Raw genomic sequence first — 12,644 nt, forward strand, 5'->3', positions numbered from 1 at the left:
GCCTCATGGGGAAGCAGGAGGTTGATGAGGGGGAGAACCACATTGAATTGTATGATAAGTGTGTATTTGACTGACTAATATCAGTATAACCACACTCAGTACTGGACCCATTCTACCTCGGAAACTCAAAGCTCCATGATTTGGGACTAGGGAGTCTTGTGGATTGCCAAACACAGAAATAAAATTCAAGTAAAATCCATCAGAAAAAGGGCCCGTAAAAGAACATGAAGACATTTCTCCAAGACTTAACCAATGTGCCATAAAAATGATACATGGTGGAGGATGTCAGCTGTGGTTTGTTTGGTTAGAGCAGAGATCAACTTTAAAACCCACTAGTGTTTCTTACACCATATTAGAAAAATCCCAATCCACCCATACTTTCCAATTAATATATACGTGGCACTAAAGATAGCAGTAAAGGGATTAGATGTGAAAATGCAGAACCTAAATCCATACCTTTCAAAAGCAATGTTTTTAGTATCAAGGCTGGTGTTAATGACTGGGCTTGTGAGCCGCCTCTCAACCTCCCTGCCTTTTGGCTTCATCAAGTCCAGAGTGAGGCGCTCCATTTCCTGGGAAAGGTCAAAGTGTTCGGTGGTGACCACTTTGTCATCGTGGTTGACTTCCATTAACTCTGCCCAGTTGTCTGCTCATGGAAAGAAGGGTGTAACTAAGCACAGCGCAAGTAAGATGCAAAACCCAAGAAGCTTTGTATGTTAAACTGCATCATCTTTCACACACACCCCATCCCCCCCCACCCCCTGGTGCTATCTGATAAAACCTAAAGACTATTGATTATCGATTACCTACTTGCCCAGGAATGATCTGGCCAACTTTCCATAACTCAGAGGCGGCTCTGGGCCATCTTCCCCAAAGATGCAGACTTTTTAAATAACTTGTATTTTTTGTTAGCAACACATTTCATCTGTGTACTACTTCTTTAAGTATATGATTACCTAATTAATATAAATTATTTATGCACAACACTGGGTTAGCCACACCATTTCTCACCCTCATTAGGGGACCATGCCTGATTATGGAGGCAATATAAAGAGATACAAGACAGAGTCTTGCACTCAGAGGTTTAGGAACATCATATGTCAAGAGGGTAACAGTGTTGGGTGGTAAATGATATGTGCAAGAGAACTATCCAGATAAGAAATAAGATACAGGAACTGAGAGTTGAATAACTAATAAGAATAACGGCAACAACAACAAAACATGCCCCAGAGACAGGCACGGAAAAGGCACATAAATGTGAATACATTTTGATGGTTAAAAAATCACTCAGAACTTAGGAAGAGCAGTGATTACTAAAACAGAACCACTCACCTTCTCCCTTAAAGATAAAACTCCGCCTCCCTCTTATCCAGCTCATGTTCTCAAATCCCAGCAACGTGATATCCACACGCAGTTTGGCACCACTTTTCCAAATGCGACAGACATCATTCGGGCATATTCTGGAAACCAAGGGCACTGGAGAAGAGAAGTGTACTACTGAGAAAAGCCCGAGGGCCAAGCAGAACAGCCAGGCCCCAGAAATCAGGATTCTGACTTCAATGAAAGGACAGGAGTGGCAAGATGGCGTCGGTCATACAGAACTGGGCTCGACTCCCACACTTACAATACAAGGAGTCATTCTTAAAAAATAAAAATGGACTTTCTGTTCTACAGCTGTTTATAAAACTGCAGATCTATGTCTTGTCCAGAGAAAATGCTAAATCAATTTCCCAAGAGTATTCTCAATCCCGAATGAACCCCTCTCACTGACTACCATCAGGGCTAGAGTGCATCCATCTGGCTGTCCTTATCCACATATGCTCCTCTCGCCATCTGGCTGAGGCCCCCCTATACTGTCAGGCCCACCATTCAAGATATCAAATGTCTAAAAGATGCTGCTTTTTTAACAAAAACTGAGATCAGAGTGGTTATTTGCATTAAAAAGAACTCAGTTTCATAGAAGAAGCTGAAGTTCTGTTCTTTCATATACTTTTTACTTCATTTAAATGTTTTATTACAAATATGACTTCTTGCCTGAAAGGGAAGTCTGGAAGTGAAAACAGCTGAAAATCTGGGAGTTAGAAACTGTCATTAACTGATCTACAAGAAACAGAAGTAGAACATCTAGGAAAATTACTGTCAGTCAATTTGCCTTACATAAGATTTTGGAGAAATACATCCATTTCGTTAAAAACAAGCTATTCCAATATTCATCTCATCTTCTTCCTTAGAAAAACAAGTTTAGGACTTCCCTGGTGGCGCATTGGTTAAGGATCCGCCTGCCAATGCAGGGGACACGGGTTCGAGCCCTGGTCCGGGAAGATCCCACATGCTGCAGAGCAACTAAGCCTGTGCACCACAACTACTGAGCCTGTGCTCTAGAGCCCACGAGCCACAACTACTGAAGCCCGCGTGCCTAGAGTCCATGCTCCACAACAAGAAAAGCCACCACAATGAGAAGCCCGCGCACCACAACGAAGAGTAGCCCCCGCTCGCCGCAACTAGAGAAAGCCCGTGCGCAGCAACGAAGACCCAACGCAGCCAAAAATAAATAAATAATTAATTTTTTAAAAAAAGAAAAGAGAAACAAGTTTAAAAGGATCGCGTTGAACTCCACAAGGAAATGAGTAACTGATTTATGATAAACCTTACTAAAATTTTAGCCATTTAAAGTGAGATATTAAAAAACGAATAATATAGATAAATGTCAGCGATAACTGATAAAAGGAAGAGACAAAATTGTCTATATATTGTACTGATGAATGCTTGGGAGAAAAAGTCTTATGCACGTGGTAAAAGTGTGGAAGGAACACACCTAAAGCATCAACAACAGTTGTGTTTATGTGGGACTGTGGGTGACTGTCTTCCCTCACTCTCATCTATTCATTTTCTAGATTAAAAAAAATACATGTAACTTTTATAAAAAGTTATATAAGCCTATATTCAAGCTAAATAAATTTCAAGCCCACAGCCACTCACCCCAGCTGGTGAATTCCCACTTCATCTGCACATAGAAATCCGGAGCCTGAAGGACAAAGGTTTAAAATAAATTACCCCTTACAGCGGAAACTAACACAACACTGTAAATCAACTATACTCCAATTAAAATTAATTTTTAAAAAATAAAATAAAAAATAAAATAAATTACCCTTGGTACCATTAACTAAACACAAACACAGTAAGGTTTACTAGGGGTGTTTAAAAGGGAGAGCGAGAAAGAACAGAGAAGAAGAAACATAAATCGCAAACCCATCACACTAAATCCTTATTTTATGTTCAGGCTGTTATTTTATCTCAATATAAAATATGTCTAGACAGTTAATAAAGTTAACTGCAAGTGACAAGGTTGGAGGGAGATAAAGTCAAAGTTGATTTAGGGGCTCAACCGTGTTCCTAACAGTAATGGCCCATGAGCCAGGAGGATGGGCTCAAGCACCACCACACGATATGGGTCACAGGCTGGTCTAAGCAGAGAAGAGGGAGCATGGACCGCATCTGTTCTACGGGGAACTTGACTGTGAAAGGCTTTGTGTGCTGGGAAGTGCTTGGTGTTTATCGGACCACTCTGAAACCAAGAGGCTGCAAGACATCACTGCCCCCAGAAAGTTGAGTTTTCCCTCCAGTTAACAGAAGAGTTTCGCCCCACTTTCCTCTTAAAGTTTTAGGAGTTGGCTTTTTGAGGTTTCACACCACCACAGCAGGCCTGTTTAGGATGATTTTCTGACCTACCATGAATTCCTACAGAAGGTTCTTGGAGAGCTACTTAAGAAATCCAACAGTTAGCATGAAGGAAGAAAAATGCCAGAAATTCCAGGTGTTTTTCTGCTCAAGAAAAACCAGATTCCAATGATGGGTGAAGACACTCCGAGGGGCAATGGATAAGAAATGTGGACACGTAACAAGGAGACACTGTTGAAAGACAAGCCGTCATGCACGGCCTCTGGTGCCACCAAGCACCATGTTATTTGTGGGCTGTCTATAACCTCCAGCAGAGAATACCACTCAGTGCAGTTCACTGCTATGGATCAATATAGGTAAAAAACAGAAAGTCTTTTATACTGAATTTTTTAAGTGTGGGTGACTCCATGTTAAATAAGTCATTTTCTGCTTTGTCAAATGGACAAATGATGTTTTTAGTTCCTCCTACAGTGAGTTAGATAAGAAAACAAATCTATGTGATCTTTATGCACTCAAACACACATCTATTTTACAAACAATGGATACAACAATTTCATACTTCATGGACGGTTTTCTTGTAGTATGTGTAAAACGAATGTCTTAGGCAGGATTTAGCTTGTGTCACAGAAATTTTTTTTAAGAAGAGTGCTCAGATAACAAGCAGTGATTGTCTCACAGCAAAGTTATTCCTTTTCTCAACAGAATTGTTAATTTTTCTCAAGAAATGTGGAAAGTCGATTTATCTAGCAATATCTTTGGAAATACTTGGGGAGCTCACTTCTGTGTTTAAACTGAGAATAAACAACATGAAAATTGAACCGCTGGTACTTTCTCGTCTCCTGCTGCCTCGGGAATATTGCATATGGTTGACCAATAAGACAGTTATTGCAAGTGACAAAGGTTATCTGAAGAATGGTAACCACCATCCAAAACAATCCAAGAGCCTAGAAGTAAAGTCTTTTAAGAAAATTCTCTGTCACAGAGCCCATACATCACTCACAAGAGAGAGAAACTGCCCCAAAGCCAGTAACTATAAATAAATTAAGGGAATGGATTAGAAGTCACAAAATACAAATGGCTAGAAGTGACAGGGGTGTCAAGAAGAGCTGCACACAGACTTCTGAGCCTCAACAGGCCCTGAAAATCCCCATATAGTCACAATGTTCATTACAATTTCCCCAAGATGACCTGAGCTCGGGATGCTACTTGTAAGAAAACAGGCAGCTAGACAAATTAATTGCTTGATGTCCATTTGTCTTTAGTTCTAATTTTTAAATAACACTTAAAAGAGTAAGTCTTAATGACCCGGAAACGTAATTTGTGAAAGACTTCATACATTTAACAAGTTGGAAAAGCAAGGAATAATGCATTTGGTATTCAATACATCGTATTCACGACTCATAAAACTCTTTAGGAAGACACACAAGGATGTCAAACTGTGTCCGCAGCTGCTGTGTCAGCATTTAACTCCAATGATGGCACTGTCAATTTTTATGGCTACCTCGAGAATTTTCTGGAGCAGCTCGGGAACTCCCTCGAGGGCCATGGATGTGTTGTGGAAGTCCCGATGCTGAAGGACTGTGTACACCATCTCGGGATCACCAGTGCTCACAGCCTCGTGCAAAACTGGAAGGCAAAAAAGTGAAATTTGACCCCCCTGAATTCTCACTTTCTGACAAATTCCAAAGCCACTATGAAAAATATCTATCTGGATCAAAGGCCAACATTCTCTTCAAAGTGGGACCCAGGCTGCAGCCCCCCCGATCTTTATGACCATGACTACTTACTTCTAGCCCTTACCTGACTGAGAAGAGAAGAGAACATAGCACTCTTAGCCTCTTGAGCAAACCCTACCATCGTTCCCTTCCCCCCCTTTCTTACCACTGGCTCTGAAATACTGACAGTGTCTTCAGAGCTGGCTTTCACTGTGTGATCACATAACTGTGGAGATGGGCAGGTAGGGTTTGTGTTGTGTATATCCTTGCTCAGTCAACTCAAAATTACTCTGAGAGTAATTTTGAGAGTATGAGAGTGTGCAAAACAAGTGAAGTGCCAGGATTTCACTGGAAAATACTACTACTTTCAGCTATAATTTTTTTGATTTTGTCTATCCTCATGGACTCGCTAGAGTTACCACCACATTCCTCAGGGGAAATCCGGCCTCCACACTCATGTCTGATGCACATAGAGCTGCTTTCTGGATAAGGAGTCACCCTCTACCCAGGGCTCTTGGCCCAGGACATAATTCGGACCACTGTGCTGCAGACGAGCCAGCAGCATCCAAGGCTCTCATCTTCTTGCCCAGCCCCAAGTTCCAAGAGAGAAAGAGTCTTAAGATAAAGATGACTTGGGACAATAAGGACTGAAACTGGCCTTTATTCAGAAAGAGAAAACAAAATGAAAGGCTTTAAATTATTTTACAAGTATACTTGCCTGTCCATCCCTCGCGATTTTCTTTTGTAACGTCTGCTTTATGTCGGAGCAAGACTCTAGCAGATTCCAAATGTCCCAAAGAAACAGCAAGATGCAATAAGGTTCGACCTCGCGGATCCAGAGCCTCCACATTCTGTAAAGTAAACACTGGCATTTATATAATTGGATATATTACATAAAAACGTGGAAAGGAGTTTGAGAGATAATATTCAGTATAAAAATTTAAAATAGGAGGGTCGAGGCTTCCCTGGTGGCGCAGTTGTTGAGAGTCCGCCTGCCGATGCAGGGGATATGGGTTCGTGCGCCGGTCCGGGAAGATTCCACGTGCCGCAGAGCGGCTGGGCCCGTAAGCCATGGCCGCTGGGCCTGTGCGTCCGGAGCCTGTGCTCCGCAACGGGAGAGGCCACAACAGGGAGAGGCCCGCGTACCGCAAAAAAATAAATAAATAAAAATAAATAAATAAATAAGTAAATAAAATAGGAGGGTCTGGGAGAACCCTGTTGACATAGCATCACACAGAAGGGATTTGGTGTGTTCACAGTGGTGGCAGAAGAATCTCTCTGACACATCTGGGCCAAAAAGCAACCTCAGGCTACTGAAACAGGACTCCCCATTCTCCTGCAAAGGTAAGCCCAGGAGGCTTGAGACAGTACCCTCAATGTGCTGTGGATGGTAAATGTCATTTAATCCTAAGACAGTTCGGAATTAAATATGAGAAAGATGAAATACACCAAATCCACAGTATTCACCTTTGTGTTAACTTTAGTAGTATTCTGTGTAATATGGCATTTTCAATGTTTGTAAGATTTAGATAATGTATTAGAGAATCTGACAAATTAGCCTGTGATTCTAATGTAAGATATACCATTGAATAATTGATTTTGGACTCGTATTAGAGATTTTTACTAGTGTGCAAGTAATATTAAAAAAGAGGAGGACTGGTTCAAGATAGCGGAGTAGAAGGACGTGCGCTCACTCCCTCTTGCGAGAGCACCGGAATCACAACTAACTGCTGAACAATCATCGACAGGAAGGCACTGGAACTCACCAAAATAGATACCCCACATCCAAAGACAAAGGAGAAGCCACAATGAGATGGTAAGAGGGGCACAATCACAATAAAATCAAATCCCATAACTGCTGGGGGGGTGACTCACAAACTGGAGAACACTTATACCACAGAAGTCCACCCACTGGAGTGAAGGTTCTGAGCCCCATGTCAGGCTTCCCAATCTGGGGGTCTGGCAACGGGAGGAGGAATTCCTAGAGAATCAGACTTTGAAGGCTAGTGGGATTTGACTGCAGGACTTCAACAGGACTGGAGGAAACAGAGACTCCACTCTTGGAGGGCACATACAAAGTAGTGTGAGCAGTGGGACCTAGGGGAAGGAGCACTGACCCCATAGGAGACTAAATCAGACCTACCTGCTAGTGTTGGAGGGTCTCCTGCAGAGGCGGGACAGAGGTGGCTGTGGCTCACCATGGGGACAAGGACACTGGCAGCAAAAGTTCTGGGAAGTACTCCTTGGCGTGAGCCCTCCCAGAGTCCACCATTAGCCCCAGCAAAGAGCCCAGTAGGCTCCAGTGCTGGGTTGCCTCAGGCCAAACAACCAACAGGAGGGAACTCAGCCCCACCCATCAGCAGACAAGCAGATTAAAGTTTTACTGAGCTCTGCCCACCAGGGCAACACCCAGCTCCACCCACCACCAGTCCCTCTGATCAGGAAGCTTGTACAAGCCTCTTAGATAGCCTCATCCACCAGAGGGCAGACAGCAGAAGCAAGAAGAACTACAATTCTGCAGCCTGTGGAAGGAAAACCACATTCACAGAAAGACAGACAAAATGAAAAGGCAGAGGACTTTGTACCAGATGAAGGAACAAGATAAAACCCCAGAAAAACAACTAAATGAAGTGGAGATAGGCAACCTTCCAGAGAAAGAACTCAGAATAATGATAGTGAAGATGATCCAGGACCTTGGAAAAAGAATGGAGGCAAAGATCGAGAAGATGCAAGAAATGTTTAACAAAGACCTAGAAGAATTAAAGAACAAACACTAAAGAACAAACAAACAGAGATGAACAATCCAATAACTGAAATGAAAAATACGCCAGAAGGAATCAATAGCAGAATAAATGAGGCAGAAGAACGGATAAGTGACCTGGAAGACAGAATGGTGGAATTCACTGCCGCAGAACAGAATGAAGAAAAAAGATTGAAAAGAAATGAAGACAGCCTAAGAGACCTCTGGGACAACATTAAATGCAACAACATTCACATTATAGGGGTCCCAGGAGGAGAAGTGAGAGAGAAAGGACCCGAGAAAATATTTGAAGAGATTATAGTCGAAAACTTCCCTAACATGGGAAAGGAAATAGCCACCCAAGTCCAGGAAGCGCAGAGAGTCCCATAAAGGATAAACCCAAGGAGAGACATGCTGAGACACATAGTAATCAAATTGACAAAAATTAAAGACAAAGAAAATTATTGAAAGCAACAAGGGAAAAATGACAAATAACAAACAAGGGAACTCCCATAAGGTTAACAGCTGATTTCTCAGCAGAAACGCTACAAGCCAGAAAGGAGTGGCATGATATATTTAAAGTGATGAAAGGGAAGAACCTACAACCAAGATTACTCTAGCCGGCAAGGATCTCATTCAGATTCAACAGAGAAATCAAAAGCCTTACAGACAAGCAAAAGCTAAGAGAATTCAGCACCACCAAACCAGCTCTACAGCAAATGCTAAAGGAACTTCTCTAAGTGGGAAACACAAGAAAGGAAAAGGACCTACAAAAACAAACCAAAACAATTCAGAAAATGGTAACAGGAATATACAAATTGATAATTACCTTAAACGTGAATGGATTAAATGTTCCAACCAAAAGACACAGGCTTACTGAATGGATACAAAAACAAGACCCACATACATGCTGTCTACAAGAGACCCACTTCAGACCTAGGGACACATACAGACTGAAAGTGAGAGGATGGAAAAACATATTCCATGCAAATGGAAATCAAAAGAAAGCTGGAGTAGCAATACTCGTATCAGATAAAATAGACTTTAAAATAAAGAATGTTACAAGAGACAAGGAAGGACACTACATAATGATCAGGGATCAATCCAAGAAGATATAACAATTATAAATATATATGCACCCAACACAGGAGCACCTCAATACATCAGGCAACTAACAGCTATAAAAGAGGAAACTGACAGTAACACAATAATAGTGGGGAACTTTAACACCTCACTTACACCAATGGACAGATCATACAGACAGAAAATTAATAAAGAAACACAAGCTTTAAATGACACAACAGACCAGATAGATTTAATTGATATTTATAGGAAATTCCACCCCAAAACAACAAATTACACTTTCTTCTCAAGTGCGCACAGAACATTCTCCAGGATCACATTTCGGGTCACAAATCAAGCCTCGGTAAATTTAAGAAAATTGAAAGCATATCAAGCATCTTTTCCGACCACAATGCTATGAGATTAAAATCCATCACAGGGAAAAAAATGTAAAAAACACAAACACATGGAGGCTAAACAATACATTACTAAATAACCAAGAGATCACTGAAGAAATCAAAGAGGAAATAAAAAAATACCTAGAGACAAATTACAACAAAAACACCATGATCCAAAACCTGTGGGATGCAACAAAAGCAGTTCTAAGAGGGAAGTTTATATACAAGCCTACCTGAAGAAACAAGAAAAATCTCAAATAACAATCTAAACTTACACCTAAAGGAACTAGAGAAAGAAGAACAAACAAAACCCAAAGTTAGCAGAAGGAAAGAAATCATAAAGATCACAGCAGAAATAAATGAAATACAAACAAAGAAAACAACAGCAAATATCAATAAAACTAAAAGCTGGTTCTTTGAGAAGATAAACAAAATTGATAAAGCTTTAGCCAGGTTCATCAAGAAAAAGAGGGAGAGAACTCATATCAATAAAGTAAGAAATGAAAAAGGAGAAGTTACAACAGACACTGCAGAAATACAAAAGATCATGAGAGATTACTACAAGCAACTCTATGCCAATAAAATGGACAACCTGGAAGAAATGGACAAATTCTTAGAAAGGTATAACCTTCCAAGACTGAACCAGGAAGAAACAGAAAATAAGAACAGACCAATCACAAGGAATGAAATTGAAACTGTGATCAAAAATCTTCCAACAAACAAAAGTCCAGGACCAGATGGCTTCACAGGTGAATTCTGTCAAACATTTAGAGACGAGTTAACACCCATCCTTCTCAAACTCTTCCAAAAAACTGCAGAGGAAGGAACACTCCCAAACCCATTCTATGAGGCCACCATCACCCTGATACCAAAACCAAAGATACTACAAAAAAAGAAAATTACAGACCAATATCACTGATGAACATAGATGCAAAAATCCTCAACAAAATACTAGCAAACAAAATCCAACAACACATTAAAAGGATCATACACAATGATCAAGTGGGATTTATCCCAGGGATACAAGGATTCTTCAATATATGCACATCAATCAATGTGACACACCATATTAACAAAGTGAAGAAGAAAAACCATATGATCATCTCTCTAGATGCAGAAAAAGCTTTCCCCAAAATTCAGTACCCATTTATGATAAAAACTCTCCAGAAAGTGGGCATAGAGGGAACCTACCTCAACATAATAAAGGCCATATACGACAAACCCACAGTAAACATCATTCTCAATGGTGAAAAACTGAAAGCATTTCCTCTAAGATCAGGAACAAGACAAGGATGTCCACTCTCACCACTATTATTCAACATAGTTTGGGAAATCCTAGCCATGGCAATCAGAGAAGAAAAAGAAACAAAAGGAATACAAATTGGAAAAGAAGAAGTAAAACTGTCACTGTTTGCAGATGACATGATACTATACATAGAGAATCATAAAGATGCAACCAGAAAACTACTAGGCTAATCAATGAATTTGGTAAAGTTGCAGGATACAAAATTAATGCACAGAAATCTCTTTCATTCCTATATACTAACAATGAAAGGTCAGAAAGAGAAATTAAGGAAACAATCCCATTCACCATTGCAACAAAAAGACTAAAATACCTAGGAATAGGGCTTCCCTGGTGATGCAGTGGTTGAGAGTCCGCCTGCCGATGCAGGGGACACGGGTTTGTGCCCCGGTCCAGGAAGATCCCACATGCCGCGGAGCGGCTGGGCCCATGAGCCATGGCCGCTGAGCCTGCGCGTCCGGAGCCTGTGCTCCATAACAGGAGATGCCACAACAGTGAGAGGCCCGCGTACTGCAAAAAAAAAAAAAAAAAAACCTAGGAATAAACCTACCTAAGGAGGTAAAAGACCTGTACTCAGGGCTTCCCTGGTGGCACAGTGATTAAGAATCCACCTCCCAATGCAGGGGACACAGGTTGAAACCCTGGTCCGGGAAGATCCCACATGCTGCAGAGCAACTAAGCCCGTACGCCACAACTACTGAGCCTGCACTCTAGAGCCTGCGTGCCACAACTACTGAGCCCGCGTGCCACAACTACTGAAGCCCACACGCCTAGAGCCCATGCTCCGCAACAAGAGAAGCCGCCACAATGAGAAGCCTGCACACCACAACGAAGAGTAGCCCCTGCTCGATGCAACTAAAGAAAGCCCACGCGCAGCAATGAAGACCCAACGCAGCCATAAATAAATAAATAAGAAAATCTTTACTCAGAAAACTATAAAACACTGATGAAAGAAATCACAGATGACACAAACAGATGGAGAGATATACCACGTTCTTGGATTGCAAGAATCAATATTGTGAAAATGACTAAACTACCCAAAGCAATCTACAGATTCAATGCAATCCCTATCAAATTACCAGTGGCATTTTTTACAGAGCTAGAACAAAAAATCTTAAAATTTGTATAGAGACACAAAAGACCCCGAATAGCCAAAGCAGTCTTGATGGAAAAAAATGGAGCTGGAGGAATCAGACTCCCTGACCTCAGACTATACTACAAAGCTACAGTAATCAAGACAATATGGTACTGGCACAAAAACAGAAATACAGATCAATGGAACAGGATAGAAAGCCGAGATAAACCCACGCACCTATGGTCAACTAATCTATGACAAAGGAGACAAGGATATACAATGGAGAAAAGACAGTCTCTTCAGTAAGTGGTGCTGGGAAAACTAGACAGCTACATGTAAAAGAATGAAATTAGAACACTCCCTAACACCATACACAAAAATAAACACAAAATCCATACACAAAATGGATTAGAGACCTAAATGTAAGACCAGACACTATAAAACTCTTAGAGGAAAACATAGGAAGAACACTCTTTGACATAAATCACAGCAAGGTTTATTTTGATCCACCTCCTAGAGTAATGGAAATAAAAACAAAAATAAACAAATGGGACCTAACGAAATTTAAAAGCTTTTGCAAAGCAAAGGAAACTACAAACAAGACAAAAAGACAACTCTCAAAATGGGAGAAAATATTTGCCAATGAATCAACAAAGGATTAATTTCCAAAATA

The 12,644-nt window shown here is 41.0% G+C and overlaps 1 protein-coding gene across 2 annotated transcripts in view; it reads right to left on the reverse strand.

The window, feature by feature from the left end:
• ANKRD13A (ankyrin repeat domain 13A) overlaps window positions 1–12,644 on the reverse strand; it is a 39,947-nt gene that overhangs the window by 14,917 nt on the left and 12,386 nt on the right. For both annotated transcript variants that reach the window (XM_019950212.3, XM_019950213.3), the window contains exons 2-6: window positions 6,112–6,244; window positions 5,180–5,304; window positions 2,980–3,025; window positions 1,333–1,476; window positions 457–646 (exon numbers count right to left, since the gene is read on the reverse strand). In XM_019950212.3, coding sequence (XP_019805771.1) covers window positions 457–646; window positions 1,333–1,476; window positions 2,980–3,025; window positions 5,180–5,304; window positions 6,112–6,244 — 638 coding nt within the window. The remainder of the gene's footprint in view (window positions 1–456; window positions 647–1,332; window positions 1,477–2,979; window positions 3,026–5,179; window positions 5,305–6,111; window positions 6,245–12,644) is intronic.

Source organism: Tursiops truncatus, chromosome 13 (assembly GCF_011762595.2).
Source record: "Tursiops truncatus isolate mTurTru1 chromosome 13, mTurTru1.mat.Y, whole genome shotgun sequence".
Lineage (NCBI taxonomy): Eukaryota > Metazoa > Chordata > Mammalia > Artiodactyla > Delphinidae > Tursiops > Tursiops truncatus.